Genomic DNA, 21,715 nt, shown 5'->3' on the forward strand with positions numbered 1-21,715 from the left:
GACGTCATATTACAATCTCTATAAATTTATGCTGAAATTGTTCAGAAAAGATTTAATTTACGTTTTGTTTCCATTAAATTAATTTAACATAGAAATGAAGAATAAATTAATTAGAGATAAACTTGAAAATGCTGCTGCATTGCTCAAAACTTTATAAACAATCTATCGGTCTCGGATATGGACATACCCACACGACTATTCCAAAAAAAATCTACTTTTTACCACCATCTATCTATACCTTCTGGAGCTAGGCTGCAGCATGATTAATTATAGGGTGGCATATCTAAATCAGTTCAATACATTACAGAATAAGCTAGGAACCGGTCCGGCTCACAATTGTTTTCGCCCTGCCGAGCTGCCGCTCCGTATCGTAAGTTTGTGACGCCCGTTATACAACAAATCTTATTAGCTGAACTACAGAATAACAGTTACGTGGCATCTATACCACACCCGTCTTGGTCAATTTCCTACGGCGCATGTCCAATCATATTATCAACAGATTTTTTCGTACTCTTTGCAGCGTGTGAGATTGCGTCATGTTCGCAAGTTTTCTCACTTCAGATAACAATGGCCCTTATTGAATTGAATGATAGAATTTTGAATCTATATTCTTGGCATTATTTCCGAACGAACTAAAGAAACGATGTCTTATCGAGTAATACTCAAATTTCCATGAATTATTTTCTCATTTCCGCATTCGGGTTTTTATACCAACTTTGGCCAATAACGTCAGTGATGGAGCGCGTAGCTACATTTCTTGACGATCACTATATGACCTAAACATATTCAAACACAAAAGTGAACGGTTATGTTTGTCGAGAGTGAAATTCTTTACAAGCTGGTTCAAATTGCCTGTACGAGATAACTTCATACCTTCAACTTATTGAAAAATCAAACTTCCTGAATGGAGTAATGTTAGGTTAGGAAAACGTAGTTCACAAGAAATATAAGGGGGTCAAGTAATCAGTAACATCGAGTGCATAGCTTGGATTTATGAATGCCAACGACATGCAATCACCGTGTGACCTATTGACTCTACGAGTACTAGTAATCGCTTCGAATCCCTAAACTGAATTAACGAACCTTTGACCCATTACTTAATTTAATAACAGCCATCATTTATTAACACGCTTCTATTTTATAATCGGTAAAAAAACTATGATGTTCAAAAAAATATTTTAAGCCTCACTGAAATATCCGCTTGGAAACAATAATACGGCGCACCTACACCGCGGCGCGATGGCATATTGAATTCAGCCACCGAGAATGGTTTCGCAGTCGATTTGTCTGCTTTATTGTGTGTGTAGTGCGCCACTGCTATTTGCTTTGGCCGAGGAACGTTCGCGGTGACTATCATTGGCAGACGGCAAATTTATTTACCAACTTACATTGACACGTATTGATGTAGCTCGATATCAACATATCCCAGAGTGACGCTCAATTGTGTTATCTTCCGCTTTGTTGGAGAAAGGCCAATGCTATTTTGTTCTTATACACTTCTGAGACTCATTTCCTACTGATTTCCTTCCAACGACAAATCAATTGATATCAACGTTTAACTAGTTATTTCATTTCATTCAAAGATCACGTATGTCTACTGAATTATAGCCTATAATTTATTTTATTATAGCATTTGTATGTGCTCAACTCTCTCGGCGCAAATCTTTTGTTTTTACCTTGCCGGTTCTCATAATATCAGTAACACAATCTAGTTTATTTTACGAAGAGAAACAATCAAAGGCAATAAAATTATGTTGTAAATATTGAACTCTCTACTTAACTGTATCTTCTAGTTATCTTATGTAGATTGGTGTTAGATTTTGCCTTCCCCTAACATCAGTAATTGTGTTGTACCCAGACGTAATATAAGCTCGTAGCGACGAAGGCGTGGCTGGCGTCACGTCGCGTCGGCGCCGTGTCTACGCTACTTGATTGTTTTCAATCCAGCATTCATGACCCATCTTCACCCACACAGATACGGGAAAAAGCTTCCCTCATTTCTCTACCCCTAATATCTACCACTTGTTGATTGTTATGTGAAGCCTTCGTATTTTGCATGGGTATTTGCTTTTCATTTTGTTGATATCTATTAACATTATGATGATGATGCTACTACTGAACAAAAAAAATTAAACCTAAAATAATGAATTTGGAAACTAATAATATTTTCCATCCGTAGTTTCCCAAATACATTTATTCCTAAAAGGGAACAATTTCTAGCGAACTAATGCAGTGGAGACCATCTATTTAATTATAATTTAATCAGATTGGCAGTAAATTTATGCGCTTCTACTACGCGAGCACGAGCGTGATCTTCGGCAAAAATTCCACGGATCCGATCTCGACTCTCGAGCGCGTGTTTCGCACCTTGATCTAAATACTTGCGACATTGTCTGCTGGCGGCGTTGCTATACCTCCTGTATCATATCAATGACAATTTTGGTTTCAATTCAACACAACGCGTCTAATTATAATACAAACGTATGCTATAACGGGAACCAAACCAATGTTGAAAATACGCGATGAATCAGTTGCATCAATTTTAGCGCACGAAATTTACCTCCATAGTTTTTGGAAATCTCACTGTGATCGTATTAGGGTTTAGTAACTTTGTATCCTAAATAGGATAATAAGATAGCCAAGATCCATTGCGTAATAAAAATATTTACGTTCACTCCATTACAATCCGTAATACACTGTGATAAGGGTATATGTTCGCAGATTTCATGGGACACGTCCCTCATAAAGCCTCTTTTCAGTCGCGCTTGGCTCCCTGGGGAAATACTAGCCTCGGTCAATCCCCTCTTGTTACTACGCCACTTTTCGTGGCCCCGTTTCCTATCAACTACGGACTTTACTGTCTGTTATGGATGTAATTTAGCACATGATTTAAAATAAACTTCAGCTGTTTTTGTTTTGAATGCCAGCTCTTTAATTTACTGTTTTCCTCCATATTATTTCACTTGCTACCTAGTGCGAAATCAATTTAATGTTTTATTTTAATGCGTACACGTAACAATGGAATTGTTATTTGTCGGTTAGTTAGTAAAAGTGACTCGAGTGAATGCACAATGGCGGTTTGACTGTCTGTAGTGAGAACATCCATTCGACTTTTACTTACCGGTCTTTTGATAGTTGATCATCAAGCAGCTAAAATTCATAATCATTTTTCATCCTCATTATACTTACAACAATAACTGCTTCTGCTTTTATTTGGACTAATATTGTTAGCCTACAAACTTGTAATTTAAAACTACCTTAGTCATCGAAATCGAACCGGAGGTGTTCGTTTTCGCAACATCAAATAGTAGTTACACCATTATTAAATGTCTCAATAATGAAAGATTTCTATGTATTTCACGTTGTATCAAAAGGTGTGCCTGCAATATTGGTTACGCAAGGAGTTCACGTGATCTGTTAGTGGTTATGCTGAGGCAGGTATGTACATATCGACGGAACTCCTATCGGGCGTTGAGTAACCAGCGTTGGAAAGAGCTTCGTTACGTAGAAGTTTCGATACAGCCTCGCAATGTAAGGCCGCAGTTGCCGTCACGTTGTCGGTGAGAGGCGCCCCTCCTCCCACGGAAGGTCGCGAGCGGCCGCGAAGGAGAACGGCACCAGAATGGATCCTTGCGGTGACCCACCCAACCAATGCTCGCGGTACAAGCAACAAAGCAAACAATACACGTTTCTTATTATCAATAGCAGGTGCTTTTCAGATAATTCCCTAATTTAATTTGTGTTAATCGATCATTTGATGTAGCACCTTATTTATCAACGGAAACTCTTATCATGGTTCGAATGGCGTATGGACTGATTTCAGTAATCTAATCACTAATTGTTTTGTCACATGAAAAATATAAATTAACATAGTACGACAGTTCATTCACCGGGATAGAAAATCTTTAGTACGCAGAAAATATTTGTTGACATGACTACAAGCGTGATTGGTCGTTAGATATTTTCGCAAGTCTCTGAACCAGGTGTGCGCTAATGGAAAGAAAATTGCATCGGCTGTAATTACTAGACTTGTATACTCTAGGTGAATGGTTTTGCGTGGTTCGGTTATTTTGTTGGAAACGTAATGGAACGATGAAACATTTAAAGCAAGGCATTCTGGTTCCAGTACGACTTTTTAATGAGAGTTGCTTTGACCAATCGGAGAGCTGCGGGCATGAGAAAAAACCCAAGTAAGGCGGGCGCACACGAGTGCACCTTTGCAACAATGCGCGAGACTTGAATACTGTTTTTTCTACATATACATATAATTAAATGAATCGGTGTTACCTCACCGCTGCCGACGATTGCGACAAGAGCCGCATCGTCCATTAGAAAGTCGGCGAATATGCAAATAGTATCGTAGAAACCTCACGAATAACTGGCCACTCACTTCGCCTTTAAATGTGCTGCGATGAAAGTGACTATTACCGTTAGTAAATTGTGTTAGAATCATTTCTTCCGCGAACCTATTGCCAAATTCTGTTCATCTCCTTCTTCTCTTATTCACTTACTATTTTCAAAAGACACTTAAGTTGTTGAAATGGTAAAGATGTTGATTAAACAGTCTTACATTGTTTATAAACATGTCGACTGTATGGACGTTAATGTTCATTTGTCTAGCAAAATAACCTCATTTCTCACGTTGAATTTCTTCATTTAATTATAATGAAAGAAAAAGTAATTTACATGAAATGTTGTTTTTAAAACAATAGATAACTGAGCCTTATCTATTTGGTTTCAACATGTCGACGATTGATTGTACTTTATGATGACATTGTTGCCTTATTTCAATCTCGAGTTTCATAATTTTCCAAGAAATTGCAAGATCTTAACGATTATTTCAAAATGGAAAACGAATTGACTTATTTATTACAGTTAACGTCTTGATTGTTTGTTAATGATTTGATAGAAGTTAAAATGTTGAGACATTTGAAAGAAATCGAATTAACAATCAACATTTCCACAGAGACAGTCGAATATAAGAAGCCAGTTATATTTTCTGAAATATTAAAATAATTAGTATCCTGGTATATCCCGCTGTTGGGTTTCCACTAAAAAGTAATTCCCCTAGAATTGAAACTTGACTTCTTTGGCATCTCTTTGATATCATATTCTTTTCCAATCTCATTGTTCACTTGGCTTTGTTCTTTGTGACTGTTGCAACTGCTTCGTTGTTATCCAAAGTTGAAGGTTGAACTGTAAACAACTTCATTACAATTATTGTCAATATGTATTATCTTGTATAAAATATCAAGCCGGTAACCAATTAACATAGTGGCGGCGATCACAACCCGGTCGCGTGGATTTCCCGCTACGATTCGCGTTGAAGCGATCCATTTATTATCGTCGACTGCTGGCTGACGTATGCCAACACATGGATACTCCGTAATGTACTCACGGCACTATATGTATAAAGATCAATTTGCCTCGCACGACCTGTGCCACCTCCGCGGTGTTGCGTCAATAAGATACAACACGTTAATTCGAGGTTGGGGCGCACGATCGCATTTTGCGTCCGGGTTTGTCCCGTTTGTAATACCATCATGAAGGCAATCAAACAGTTTCTCAGTAACCAAACGGAACTTATTAGTTCTACTTACATACGCCGAGCATCGAGTTAACAACCCAAGCCTACGACTTAGATATGTGTTCGTTGCCTGTATATCTCTCGGTCGAGTGAGCCGAACGGACCGGTTGTGACGGCCTCTCACTTTGCAACTTCGTGTACCGCTTGCTTGCTGTGAAATTAGGTAACCAACAAAAGCCAGTCGCTGCGCACGACGGGCAATAAACAATAATGAAATCACTCCCACTAAATCGAAACTAAAAACTGAAAATCCTCCTGTACACGTAAACGATGACGTAACCACAACAGCTACTGATACGGCCGTCACGCATTCAGATATGGCGTCTAGGAATTAATCGACAAAGTGGCATTCGAATAATGCCTTGAAAAACGGATGATGAATTTCCTCGTGTTTTCCGGTCCAACTGAGGCGTACAGTGCGACCTTCACGTGAAGACAAACAATAAATCTGACGACCTTGAAATGCATAATCTGCAGAATGCAGATGCATCGGAGTCATTACCTTTAAATAGGATAAGTGATCATGTGTGTTATTGTATTAGTGACAATTTCAAAACAATAAACAAGCAGCAAACCAAACAATGAAAGAAGCCATGAGAGCTGGATGATGCGGGCCAGACGGCTGTTCACCGAATGCCGAAGTGTTCCATCGCGAGGCGCACTTTATATCGGCCGTCGCTGCCGCAGAGAAAGCCGCGCCCCGCGCTCCCCCGCGCCGCGTTCCGTGAGCTCCGTTGGTAGCGGGTTTTTTCCTCATTAGATCCATAATTCCATATTATACTTTATGCCTTCGTTGTTTATCAAACTTGACTCGCGTACTGATAGACGTCACAGCTTTGTTGTATTATTGGCGCTATTAACGTTTTTGTGCAAATCGACTTCTACGAAAACAAGTAATCTACGTATATTGTAAGATATCATATTTAAAATAGGCAGCAGAACACTTGGCTTTATTTGGAAAATGACTTTTAGTTCGCTCAATTTCCGCGATAGACGCTCAATGTCAAGTTCAATGCTATGCGATGCTATTGGGCATGCAATAGTCATAGTCATCCCCCACAGGAAGAGCAGGGTTGCGTAACGTGTGTTCCGAGTATCGGCTAACACGTTAGCGGCGGGACTTGCCGGGTTATTGCTCCACCAGTCTCCGCTTCGCAGCGCACTCTTTAATAGGTTAATTGCCTGGCATTGTGGTGCTGGCACATATCGTCAGCCGCGACCTTAAAGCGACTCGCGGCCACGCATGTAGGTGTGCGACGTGCGCCACCAAATGAGATATGCCTGGACTGACGACCTTACTATGCTCTTTTATTGTCTTCATAAAAGCACTGGATTTACTAGCTAGACCATTCTCATTTTATATTATTTTTTCACGTAATGCCGAATGCCGGCCTTTCACAAAAAAAAGAACATAGATGACAATGTAGAATTCTCAGCGCTATGTGGACGACTTTCGATAAGATAGCCATCTTATGCTCAAATCTGACGATGAATCTTAAAAAAGTTTCTGCAGTTTCTAGAAAATATAATACCAGTTTAAACTTAACAAAATTGATCTTACAAACGAAACGAAATTACCACTTTTTCTGTTTCTGGCACTGAGCATCGAACCGCGAAGCCGGTACTCCCAATGACCTCAATAAACGGATTCCGTGAATCTGTTCTCTTGTTTTCTAAATTTGTAACTTTATAATATACAGTGTCGTCGCATGACGGTGAAACGGTATGATCTGCTCGCGTTCGTTCAGCGTTGAACAGCACTTGTGCAGCCGCGACGTTGCCATTCCAGCCGATGAAAGTAATTGCTCACTTGAGTACACGCAATACCCACACAGTTACATTCGCGTACTTACTGCATGCTGCCGACAGGATACCCTTATTTGGCGCTGCCAGTCTAAACGCAGGTTTCTCGTAGGAGTCTCCCCGTTTTTCACCAGCTGCAAAATAATCTGTTATTATTGTAATAATTCTACGCACAGTAGTTGCACTGAACTATTGGTATGATTCACTTAGAAATCGCGTGAACTCGTGCCAGGCTTCCCACGTCGGAACTCTACATCCCATACTCTACGTAGAGGATTCTCTATTTATTATTCATATGCTTCTTTTAACGATGTTACGTTTTATAAACATTGTCCATGTGCCCTGTTTTCGTAGCTGCCTCTTCCTACTTAATGGACGCATTAATTTGTTATCAGAGTGGTTCCGGTTTGACGCAGATATTGTCACCGTTTTACGTCACGCGATGCTCGAACTCGTTGTAGGGTAGAATTTTTCAAATTAAACAATATACCAGTATATTTTACATGAAAGCAATCGTTTTGCAATGCTCCAATGTGTAGGTGTAATGCAGAACCGACAAAACGGCACCAACACCTCATTATCTGCAATTGAAATGCAAACAATTAAAATTTTACTACACTGGATTTCGACTTAACATTGTCTTTTTACTGGCACTAAATAGTTGGCACGTGAGTTCGTACAATAATAGGAAATTCGTATGAGAATAAACAGGCATACGCATACGAACACGACGAAGCCGTAAAAATTAGCGCTAATAGCATGATAATCTTATTAATGTTTGTTTTGTTTCTCTCTAACCAGTTATCGTTTTGTATTTTCAGAAAATCTCGATTCCGGCTCCTGCCAGTGGCAATGGGTCAGCGGGAGAGGCTACGTTTCACTTCAGCGTCAATAGCAATGCAGAAATGGAGGGTCCACAGGTAAATGGAACAATTGCCGCAATTCCGACAAATTCCTTCTTGCAATCCGCTTAAATTATCGCTGCTTCTAATTAGGCCGATGTAATTGAAAAGAGCGCTTATTAAAGATAGACTCAACAATTTTCCTCTTGTGTAGGTACACCGTAAAAGATACTGTTACCTTGATCAGTAATCATAGTTGATACCGTTGTACGGGTATTAACATGCAGATATTGACATTGTTTCATAGTTAATTAATCGACTGCCCTTTCTTTCGTCACTACGCCAATTAGTGCGATATTGAAGCAATAAAATGTACTTATGCTTCGAAATTAAATCAAACTCACTGATATCAATTGTAGAGCCCTGCGGAAGTTCCGAATAATAAGTTATCTCAAATCTAAAAGCATGTGAAATATTTTTAGTATGAAATAAATTAGGCTTTTTCTTAATATAAAGAAGTAGGATAGCAAAAATCTAAAGCATATTGTGCTAAGTCTCAACACTAGGCAAGAGCAAAATATTCTATTTCAATTATCCCATACCTATGGTGTAACTAAACAGATCCGTCACATAGATTGTTCTTTTCCATATTATTACGGCAATCAAAAGTGTAAGTCCACAATAATGTATAACATTCCTATTCCATGCATTTATGAGTCCAATCTGTAAAACACACTTCAAGGCAAGAAAAAAATAATTTTAAAATCTTTAAATTGCTTTCACAATTTATTGTTCTTTGAGTGGATTATAATTTACTTCCATGTCTTCAAACCATTATCAAATCATCCTCCGGCTTTATTTCTTCTCTTCGATTATGCTTTTCAAGATCGCATTTATGTTTGCGAGTAGTGAGTAAACATTGACATTAAAATCTCAAGGTAAGTAACAGGCGATAAGTACTAGTTGAAATGACAGTATATCTGTGTTTTTAGGCATCGAGATACTTACTTATTTACTTCGAGTAGCAACAGCAACACAGCTATTTTTGTTGTTAACTACATAACTAAAGTTTTGATGATATACAACACGTGACCAATGTTTGTTCAAGTGAACATTATAATATGCCTTAAACGTCAGCATCTGATTCTGACATAGTCAACAGATTATGTAACTAAGTAATTCTAACAATATTCTGAATTAAAAAAGTATTGTTACTTTGCAACTGGATATCGAATCGTAATTATTATTTGATATCGCTAAATATCGCGTTTGCTTCATAAATATTGTTTTGCTTAGCAACATTTCTAGTATTCCAAGCATGCGTTAAAGATTACAATACGTCAACATGTATGTCATTCGAGTAACATTAATCAGTATTAAATCATCGTTATACTGCTCTATAAAATTTACTATGTTCGCTTTTCGCACTTTATGGATCCGAAAAATGATAACTTGTGAAAAACTTCCTGTCATTATAATTATTATTGTGCTTCTAAATTACTCGTTTACTCGAGAAATTAGTATGACAGTGTAAAATCTATATTTCGAATAATGGTAAAAATATGAGAAGTAGTTGGCAGTATTGGCGCACCTGCCGCAATGATCTAGAGTAAAGCAGTTTGTAATAAGATAACGCATTAGACGATCTGTTAAGACTTTGTCAACAGCACTGGCTGATGATAAGTTGGCGGATGCATGATATTAATATTATTTATAGTAAGTACCATCATGGCGCGTGCGCGCGCTCGCATGGTTTTGTGGGTCGCGAAACGGTCACAGTGGATAACTTGTGGCCGACAAATTCGTCAGAGCAAACTTACGTATGGAAGTCTCGGACTACGGCCTGAATACTTCGATTAGGTGGAGTCAGCTGACGCCTAAAACACACGCCTTTATGCGACGATAGTTGCAACTGGGCTCCACAGATAACGAAAGCCGTGGGCTAAGAAAAATAAAATTCCAAACCATCAATATTATGTTAATTCCTTCTCGTATTAAAAATTACACCGTTATCTGAGTGTGTCTCCAACAAAATAAATGTTGGCTTTTTTGTCGCAATACCACCAGCTTGCACCTTGTCGACAATACAATAAGATTTTCTCTTAAAAGAGTCATATTTCGCCCATAAATGATTACACCGTGGGCGTAAACTCTCACCTGCCCTCCTCCCACGTATTCTGCGAACGGGATTTGGATATTTGTAATACTGGAATAAAATATTTTGCTTGTGACATGACGTAACCGATTTCACGGTACTTTATTTTATCTCTTACTAGGAGCTTTTACATAATTTGATTCTAAAACAAGAATAAAACTCACATCTTTTTATTCTTATTTCGAACAAGGAAACCAGCTGGCCCGAGAATACAAGTCTAAGTAGTATTATTAAATTCAAGATGTTGCTTTATTTTATTATCATGATACACACGAATAAGATACAAATATTACGCAGATAGTGTGCTAGGTCAAATTAAAGAAGGTCAATGTAAACCTATGATCTCAACCAAAATTTTTTGCTTGTCGCTTATTCAAAATATCGTCCTCATCTTTAGAATTTTTTGAAATGTTAACAGTAGTCCAGTGAATTTCAATACAATCGACAATTATCTGTATAGCGCGTGCTGCTGAAGAGTTATAATATCTATTTATACATTTCGAGATAGCACTAATTATGACCCCAATATCAGACATACAATGTAATTGACAATAACTATGTTTTAATCCAGCAGCCCCTTGTTGTCAGATGCTCCCTGGTAGGCTAGTTTTTAGATAAACAAATGGCCCCAACATATCTGGACACTGTAAATTTATCACACAAAACTCCATAGCCACCTCCTTTTTCTGTCATTATACCATAAGAATTCAAAATTTTTGTTTATTCGAATACTACGATGAGGCCCAATTGAGACTGAAAATGGTACAGGTGATGAGGTGATACTCAATAGTTTCTAGAAAAGTTTGTTAGTAAGAGCGTCTTAACACTAGATGCAATCCAATTCTAATCCGTGAAAATATGGTCCGAAGTAGTCGTAGAACTATGTTATCTAATTTCACTAGTTAGTTTCCTAAATGATGAATCCAAATCGGATTCGGGTAGGACGTAGTGCGAAACCGCTTTAAATGTAAATTCGAAACTAATGAACAATTTGTGTTTCCAGGGTTCGTTCGAATGCGTCAGGAGTGGCGGCGCGCGGCGGCTGGAGTCGTGCGGGCCGCTGCCGCGAAGGATGCGCGTGCACGCGAAAGACGACTCGTACGAGGCGACCAAGGACCGTATGGCGAGGACAGTCGCTGCGGAGCAGAGCAAATGGTGAGCTATCCTAACCAGGCGTCCCACAAGGTAGTGTCTTTGGGCCAAAACTCTATCAAGATAACTTAGTTTTAAAGAAAACTCGTACATACGTCCCGTAGGGTACTCTTTGGACCAAAACTCTACCAAGATAACTTAATTAAAGGAACTCGTGCAGGCGTCTCGCAGGGTAGTCTATTTGGGTCAAAACTCTACCAAAATAACTTAGTTAAAGGAAACTCGCGCAGGTGTCCCGCAGGGTAGTCTATTTGGACCAATACTTAACATGTAAAAATGGAGATTCAAGTCTTGCATAGGTCTCTAACAGGATAGTCCCATTTGTCCAATACTTTACCTATACGAATGCATACGTATGCACGCGAAAAACGACTAGTACGAGGCGACCTTTGCAAATAATAACTTTGACTTTGACCAAGGACCATAATAATATGGCGAGGATAATCGCTGCAAAACAGAGCAAATGGTGAGATAATCTGGTACGGGCATCCCCCAGGGTAGTCTCTTTGAACCAATACTCTACCAACGTAACTTGCGCAAGATAGGAAAGGTATATGGCGCACAGGTCCCTCACAGGGTAGTGCCCTTTGTCCAATACTTTACCAAGGTGACTTGTACGAAAACTAGTTTAATGTTTCTTTTAAAAAGCGAATATAAATAGAATTTAGATTATTGTGTTCACGACAAGGCAATTGTCAGTTTAACGTCAATGGTACACACTTTCCTTAATGAAACATTTTCTTTTGAATCGAATCCTACTAATATTATAAAGGCGAAAGTTTGGATGTCTGGATGTCATAATGTCTGGATGTTTGATACTCTTTCACGCAAAAACTACTGAACGGATTTTGTTGAAACCTTACAGTATTATTGTTTATAACCCAGATTAACATATAGGCTATAATTTATGACGATATGTGACAAATAAATTTCAATAAATAAATAAGACGTGTCTAAAAACTCTAAAAAGCGCCATCTATCGTCATTGGTTAAAATTTACAGCGCTGGACAAACTACTGTTTTTGACGTCCGTGCGGGGGAAACCGTGAAACGCCATCTATCAACATGATATCTAACGGGGGTAAAACGAGGTCCACGCGTACGAAGTCGCGGGCGGCCGCTAGTGAAATTATAATACATATTGTCCTTTTACAAGGAACTAGTATTGGAATTTCCTGCTTCCAATTGCAATATTCTGCATGAACTGCAAATATGGCCGTAAACAGTTGATATATGATCTGCAATTTAATACTAGCATCGCAGTAAACTATTTAGCAAATATTTGCGAAGCGCAAGTAGGTAGTTTGTTAACGTTTCATATACCAGCAGGGCTAAGATGCGCGCCGTGATAAACTGCTATCGCGGCGTTATATCGATTTTGACGTCACTATATCGTTTTATCTACCGGCGCTAACATGGCACCCCGAAAATTATCATGTCATCTGTCAAAATGTGATAGTGATAGATTTGTTTTTTTTTTTTGTGATAAACCTGGCAAGCCCTAACATGAAGCGCTAACTATATCATATTTTGACATCACGATAGGATAGGATGTGGTGTTTTTATCGTCCTCGATCCTTGCCCACGATAGCAAGACGATAGGAGATTAACTTTTTTGCAAGCTACTTTAACTCTATTTATTTATCATATAAAATGGTAAATGACATTTTACGACTAATTTGAGGCTAGTAAAATTCAAAGAAAGGAATCTAGCACCTTTGTGATACTTTTACTTCTAGGTGGAGATTGAGTTCTAGTTCAAGAGTTTATCAGTGTGAGGCGAATCTTGCGACAGTTTATAATCGCTAGCTGCAAAATCTTAGTGCTCCCACAGTCCCACCCACATATTAATTATTACATTACCTACCTTGTAAAATACTAACCATTACTTACCTACTTAGGTAGGTATTCAACAGTACATCAGACAATACATATTAAGTTGCAAATGTCGTGAGATACCCCACAGTGTTTAGCTTGATTTAAGTACCTACTGTCATCTGTACATAATCTTGTAAAATTATTGAAAATGGGGCGGAATGTGGTGACCGAGCTTCTTGTGTCTACATCAAACAGTGGCAAGGTCATTGTCAGAAATTAGCATTGGGTGGGATGTGTAATCAAACTTGCTATAATAACAATGAGAATAAATGAATTTTACTAATTTTATAACTTGATGGTGATACCATACATACATTCCACATTACTATCAATCTAATTCCTCCATGTGGTCTTTTTTAAGGGCTTTAATGTGACAGGATGATAATCTTGTACAATTTATTCCATTATAATAAATTCATCATCATCTCAGCCATAGGACGTCCACTGCTGAACTTAGGCCTCCCCCAATGCTTTCCATGTTGTCCGATGGGGCAGCAAGGTTCTGGGGTGGAGGCCGGGTACCGGAATACGCAGCGTGGGACGTCCACCCACAAGGTGGACCGACGACATCATAATGGTAGCAGAAAGGCGCTGGACGCAGGCAATAAATTCATTATTGCAGTGTAATTTCAAAATAATTCAACCATTATTTACAAAATCTTTATTTGGAAAACTTTTGTTTTACAATAGCTATTTATAATTTCAAATACAAACAGAATTCCATGAATTGGTTAGCCTAGCCAGTACCCTTGAAGTTTTTCTTGCTGATTGTTATTGTAAATTTTCATGATAGTGAGCAAGACTTGATTATGTCTGCTTTAGAATGAAATAATCACTCATAATCCCACACTTCTTCATCCACTGTCTGAAAAAAGAAAGAATATTATTTAAACACAATTATAAATATTACAATTACATAAACAGTTCATAAATAGAAACATTTACTTAATCCTATTTGTATTTTAAGTTTACATACAAAATATTGATCACAGTATTATTACACGGTGAAAGAACTATGTGAAATAAATATAGGAAAGAAGGTGAAAGCTTATTTGTAGGAATAAAGATATTTTTCCTTTTCTCCGGTGCTGTTACTTATGAAAATCAAGATCTGCGGAGTATACCTAGCTAATATTTTAGACTTTAGGTACTTAATTTGCTACTTATGAGTGTAACTTTATTTCTCAAATCTCAATAAACTTTCTGACTGCTTCATGTAAGTTGAATAATTACTGTAAACCTCGCATTATGGGGTAGGTAGTGGAGTTCGGTTATTCTGTTAATTTTGAAGACTTCATTCTTTAATACTATCGGTATGATTAGGAATTCTTCATTGTTTTTCTTTAACTTGGTTATCTCTTCGTTTGATATTTTCCGTACTTTAGAAATATTAAAAATAAGACTGGAAACATAAAAATACAATTTTAAAAACACAAACAAATACAATCAAGCAGTCATGTAATGTCAACAAAATTGACATAACTTTTTTTTAATGACGTTCTCACTGCTTTAAGATATGTGTTTTTAGCCGAATTAGTAGCAGAAATGAACGAGATTGAACGAATGAGCTAAAATATTTCAAGGTTGGCCAACATAATAACGCAATTTTTTCTTAATATGGCAACAATTCGGTTATCACGCGATAGCGGTCGATAGACTTTTCTATCGATGGTCCCATGTTAGGGAAAATGATAAAATTATCTACGTGATCGAAAATTGTCTTATCATATCATGTCATTGTCGATGCGCGCATCTTAGGCCTACAGAAAGACCTTTAACGCGTAGATCGACTAGTTGTATGAAGGAAAATGATTTTAAGTTCATCAAACATATTTTGCATCTTACTTGCTATGGTGTACAAATATGAAATCGCTTTAGAATCAAAAAAGCTGAAGCATTTATTTCAAGAACTTGGCCGAGGCCATTACCTACATAATTATGACGCTGTAATATGCATCCGATGTGACATAAGGATAAATTAAACAGGTGGAGTTATACCGATTACCTTTGATTGACGTGAGTCAACCCTAGGAGTCACTGCAGACAACGCTGATCGTGATTGTATTTTCAAGGAAACATTCTAAAACATAGAACTGCCTAAGATCTCGAGACTATTCCCACCTCTCGTTCCTCGAGTTGACTAATGAAGTGTATTATAGAGTGCCTACAAAAGCAAATATGAGATCTACACGTTGTAATGAGTTGTTCTCAACTACAGCTTGTCGGACTATTAATGCCGGACTACGAAGTCCCATAAACAGAATGTCATTAACGCACAACAAACTTTTCAATGACTTGGACATTTTTGCCTCTACCGTTGGTAAATATAAGAAACTTGTCACAGACACCCTAATTGCCGAATTAGACAAATAAACTTGACTAGCTTGTATGTATCATCATCACTAACTTTTGAGTTGTATAAATTAAATGGTATTAGAACGAGTAGAACTAGAGTATGAGCCGGATGCCTAGACAGGCTCCGCCCCATTAAACATTTGTAATCTTAAATTGTGACCAGCGTTGTTGGATTCATGATAAGCACTATCCATAAAACTAGCTTTTAAGAATACATATTGTGAATCTGTTTGCAGTCCAAATTAATAAATTAAAAAAAAAAATTGATTTGATTGTGGGCTGGCAACTACAAAAGATTATGTTCAAGTCCTACGTGGGTACTTACAAGGAGAACCATATCTTTAGATTGTTCAAGTATACGGGTCAAACAATCAAGCAATTCAAGTGTTTAATAACTTTCTTATCTTATGAGCACGATTCGCGATGAAAAAGACCTGCAATATAAACTGACATTGGAAGAAATGCAGAGAATAATGCACAGACTCGGCCAGTTAAATGTTACATCCGTATATTCAAATAAAAACAATTGCAGCCGTCATAATAATAAGCACACCTGTGCAATTATTAGTGCATCTTCAGGGTCAATCAACTGATACATGATCCAATGCATAGCGACATTAAAAGTATTGATCATGCATGAGAAGGGAATTTCAAAATCATTTTTCTCTTTCACATTTCGGCTTCTACAAAGATATTATATTCTATCTAGAATATTTTAGTCACACAATAGTGACAATCTATTTGCCACCACAGGTATACTATACTAAAATTGATATCGAGAAGGGGTCGTTATCTTAATTGCCGTGTTTACTTATTGTTTTGTTCCCTATAAAATATGGTATTTATCGGCTAAACCCTTTCACTTTGCCTCGTTTACAAATTAGTAGCTGATTATTTTTTCTTTTGTGTAATAATAGAGATTAGCGCACGGCAGAGCCACCTAATGTTTTCTCACAATTACTTAATGACCTACTGATAAGGGATTCTTAGGAATGTTACTCTTTTGTAAAGGGTTAAAATAACACGTGCCAATAAGAATGCCACTAGAATCTTAAAAGATAATACATATTTATTTGAAGTTCGTGGTGGTTTCTTTTTACGTCGACTGAGCCATTTGATTGCTATGATCTGTTTTAATGAGAAACAGTGTATGTTAATGTTAATCATTATAATTTACATGCAACGTCACCACTCCTGCTTTACAATTACATTTATTTGGAATCAAAACCATGTTCGAGCACAATACATACTATAATATTAAGTTTTTTCATATTTTTTTTATTGATTATTATGTTAAGGCCTAAGGCCGGCCGCATATTAACGGAGAGATGCGGATAGAGACTACACTGAAATGTCCCACCGACGACATTGACAGCAGGGCGCCACCATCTTCGTTCAACTACATGGTTTCCACCGTGGCAAAAGTCGGAACCAGCGATCCGCTATTGATGGTGACCCCCAGTCAGTGTCAAAAAAGGACATTTCAGTGTAGTTCATCTCTAAGACGATTATGGGACGGGTGACAGGCGATAGTGTGTTTTCATAAAATATTTAGCTACTTTATTACACATTTCAGTTGTTTTATATTTAAATCTTTTCTTTGCAATAAATGGAATATGAGAATGAAATCTCAAAATGATTTTTCTTATCCTCATTTTGGCTTCTTCAAAGGTCTATTCCAGCTAGAATATTTTAATCCTACAATATTTACAATCTATTTGCCACCACAGGTATAATAAAATCGATAACGAGAAGGGATCGTTATCTTAACGTGTTTACTCATTGTTCCTTTGGTTATGTTCCCTATCGACTTGAACCCTTTCACCTCGTTTGTTTGAAATCGTTTACAAATTATTATCTAATTATTTTTTCTTGCAAATGCGGCTTTTGTGTAACGAGAGAGATTAGCGCACGGGTAGAGCTACCTAATGACCTACTGATAAGGTATTTCATAAGAATGTGACTCTTTTGTAAAGGGTTAAAATACCACATGCCAATAAGAATGCCACTCGAGTCTTAAAAGAAAATATTTATTATTTGAAGTTCGTGGTGATTTCTTTTTACATCGACTGAGCCATTGCTATGATCTGTTTTAGTAAGAAACTTTGTAGTATATGTATTTTGCATGGAACATCACCATTTCTATGTTGACTACAAATCTTACAATACCTAGTCATATTATAAATAAAATCATTCTCAAGCCCAGTACTGTAAAATTAAGTTTTCCTACACCATACATTTATTGACATTTACATTTATGGAGCCTTAGGCCGGCGGCATACTAGCGGAGAGATGCAGAGAGGAATATGGGTGACGGACTGTAGTAAAACGTTTTCGCATAAAATATTAGTACTACTATATTATAAATTTAATTTGTAATATACTTAAACGAATTTTTCGCGTTATTTTTCCTATGCGGTAATCCGCTTTTTTTAATTTTCGTTTTGAGGCGTTTGTTGAAATGCAAATTGTTTCAATGTCATTTGGCATTATATTTTTATAGGTATTTTATACACTAATACGAATAAAGAAATTAACAGTATATTATGTAAATAAAGTAAATACGGGTGGCTAAGTACTTAGATAAATAAATGTTACGCACTTGAAATTAAATCTTTAACCATTACTTTATTCTCGCATTAAGGAACTATACTGCAAATAACTCCTATGTGTATGTGCATCTTTATTTAGAATTCTTCTTTCATCCTTATTTTAATTATATGGTGTCGAATTAGCCATTATTTAGAGTTTATGCGTTATAGAGTTCTATCAATGTGTGAATGTGTAAAAGTGCTTTTTTAAGCCTATTTACAGAAATAAATGAGGTTTTTTGAGTTTTTAGTTTTAATGCAGAAATTATTTCAATTTGAACTTAACCTTATTGAAAGCCTGGTTTTATTGTAGCGCTCATAGTGTTTGTATTCCTAATAAGTTTTGATTACATTGCATACTAATTTTTATTTTTTAATTTCAGCACCCGCGTGATAAAGCCTAATCAAACGGACATTGGGCGAGTTAAGGTGCGATCGGCGCATCAGATATACTCATCACCGGCCACGGCGCGCCTCGTTGCCGACCGAGCCGAACGGGAACGAGAGCGCGAGCGAGAGAGGGAGAGGGAGCGAGCCGAAAGGGTTGAGAGGCCCGCTGTAGCGCCGCCTGTGCCCCGCCCACAACCTGCCGCGCCCGCTCATCCCCCCCAGACTCATCAGCCGCACCAGCAACATCAACCGCAGCGGCCTCCACCCAACCCGGATCTCACTAGGCGATCCATAAAGTTAGTACTCTTCTAGCGTTCAGACCCTAAACGCGCCCTTAAACTCTCGCCAGTCTGAATCGGGACGCGGATCCGTTCGGGTTGTCCAAATTTACTATCTCAGTGACACATACAGTTTACTTGCCAACATGGTTTTAAACAAGTCTAGATGTTTAATGAACCAAATCAAACGCCTTCGTAATCCAGGGGCACCTATCCATAAAACCATAATAAGTGAAAAACGAACGGCGTTTGTGAGGTATGTACATATTCTGAATTAGATCTATCTTATTTTGCATGAAAATATTGTGTGTGTTTTTCAGTATACATTTTTCTCAAAAGTCGCGAAGTGTAAATATCAAGAGTAAAACTTAAAATTACAATATAAACCTGTAAATTATTTTATCTCTTAGTGAAACGGAAAATTTATTTAATTAAAAATAAGTAAACTGAACTTATTACTTGTGTGTCTTGTCCCAATGTTTATAAAATACTTAAAATAGGTTAAAACTTATTGTAGCAGAGGAATACAATATTAATAATTTGTAGTGATACGAGGCTACTAATATTACTATTTTCGCAAATCAATAAAGTATTTTAATCACTTTATTGATTTGCGAAAATAGTAAAATTCTTTTAATGTGTTCTGTTTTCTCGTCTCCGCTTGCGCTCCGCTTTAGTGCGCGGCGGGCCTTAGTTATCGAATCCAACAAGCCGCTCCGCGCTCTAAAAAATTTACTTTGCGTTTGAAATCTTTGAAGTTTAGTTATTTTTATTTTCAATCAATAAATATTAAGTAAATATTTCGCAAATTGTCATACTTTAAAACATAGTTTTTCTCCGTTTGTAATCAAGCTCGTTAGGACTTAGTGACGTCATCGCGCTCAGGTAGGTCGTAAATTAGAATTTCTACCTTATCTAATTGCCCGAAACAGTGACAAATAACTTTAATCCTTACTAATTATCGACAACTTTCATTCACTAACTTATTCTTAGTAGATAAAACCGATTACAAGTTATGACTTGACCTTTACCAAATAGGGACGTAAAATGTTACGATTGTGTTAAATAATAAAAACTAAAGTGCTATTACATTATATCGTCGGTATTAAAAGTCATCCTCGATGCGACAAAAATGTTCTCCGCTATTACAATAATAGAATAGGTACTAAAATGTTTGTAAATAGCATAGAAAATAGTTTGAATTTAAACGATTTGTTATCTCTTTAAAACCCAATATGATAATGTGGTTTGCGTTGAAGGAAGTGTGGTTTCGCATTCACATACTTACATGGCCATCGACAGTATTGTGCTGTATTAATTTATAGGTTTTTGCACTGAATTTCATATGATTTTTATCGTCAATTTGTTGTTTTATATTCAGTGCTACATAACGCAATACGAATACACTAAATGGTTGCTTAGCAAGACAATATCACCTACATAATTATTTCCTGAAGACGCGTTTCCAGTAACTTTTTTTAAATAGATAATACTTTGGCAAGCGTTCGACCTTCGGCAGTATTGACATCATACACGACACGCGGTTTGTGAATGGAAAAGAAAACGCAGGTTGAACGCAGTCAATGTTTATTGTTGAATCGTCAACTTACATGCTAGTGTATTGAATTTGCCATTTGCCATTTGCATTTACAAGCGATTCAGAGCCTTACGGCCACGCGATTGACATGCGATTCGGAAAAAATACGCATGAAATAATTTAGTCAAATCGACTAGTAGATTCTTCGACGTAAAACAAATATAAACCTAGTAAATCTGATTACATCTGCGCTCTTACTTGCAATAGTCCAATTTCATAGAATTTCAGAGTTCAATTCATTAAAACTCGTGTCAAGCAAGATATCATTTTCAATTTATCAGCTGAATAATCGAGCGCTAAATTTAATCATTTGTATAATAAGCGGCGCTAATACCCAACTTGATAACGTGTCTTCAGGTACACAACAAAATTCCCGATACTTTAATCTGACAAAAGTCATACAGTCTATCACAGTATTATGAAATGTTTGTATGAAAACGAGCTTCTTAGCGACACACAAGTAATATTATGTCCCTTTGCAAGTCAATTATGGGTTGTATCGTACTAGGGCCTTTATTTGATAGGGTGCTCATTCCTATTAACCCTGACTATAATTGTGTAGACTGTAGAACAATAACTAATTCTCCTTTTTCTATTTCAGGGAAAGACTAATACAGTTACTAGCGTTGAAACCTTTCAAAAAACCCGAACTCTACGCGAGGCTTACCAGTGGTGGGTTATCACTCTAGAGAATTTCACATTTATTATCTCTAAATTCAACTTGATAAATAATCGCCGGTTTATTTTCAGAGGGTATCAAGGAGAAGGAACGCAGTTTGGTAAACAAGCTCCTGCCCCAAATCGGGTCTTTGAAGGACAACTGTTACCACTTACGTAGGCACATATGGAATGACGTCAATGAAGATTGGCCGTTCTATTCGGAAGAGGAGAAGCATATGCTCAAACGGTAAGTACTGACCAGATCATCATCTCATTACATTTCATTGTTTTTCTAAAAGTACGTTATATGCCGATTTTCTTAAAAATTGTGGACTTAACTTAGATATTTTTCTAAAGGCAAGCATTAGTATCTCTTTTTATGTCAAGTTTTATCAGTAGAATCATTTTTGTAATCAAAGATTAGTCA

General features: G+C 37.2%; 1 protein-coding gene across 1 annotated transcript in view; it reads left to right on the forward strand.

The window, feature by feature from the left end:
* LOC135079337 (RNA polymerase II elongation factor Ell) overlaps positions 1-21,715 on the forward strand; it is a 59,604-nt gene that overhangs the window by 22,392 nt on the left and 15,497 nt on the right. Inside the window, exons 3-7 of the mRNA XM_063973971.1 lie at positions 8,212-8,310; positions 11,391-11,542; positions 18,747-19,049; positions 21,230-21,300; positions 21,379-21,535. Of these exons, the coding sequence (XP_063830041.1) occupies positions 8,212-8,310; positions 11,391-11,542; positions 18,747-19,049; positions 21,230-21,300; positions 21,379-21,535 (782 nt within the window). The remainder of the gene's footprint in view (positions 1-8,211; positions 8,311-11,390; positions 11,543-18,746; positions 19,050-21,229; positions 21,301-21,378; positions 21,536-21,715) is intronic.

This window comes from Ostrinia nubilalis, chromosome 16 (genome assembly GCF_963855985.1).
Source record: "Ostrinia nubilalis chromosome 16, ilOstNubi1.1, whole genome shotgun sequence".
NCBI classification, from domain to species: Eukaryota; Metazoa; Arthropoda; class Insecta; order Lepidoptera; family Crambidae; genus Ostrinia; species Ostrinia nubilalis.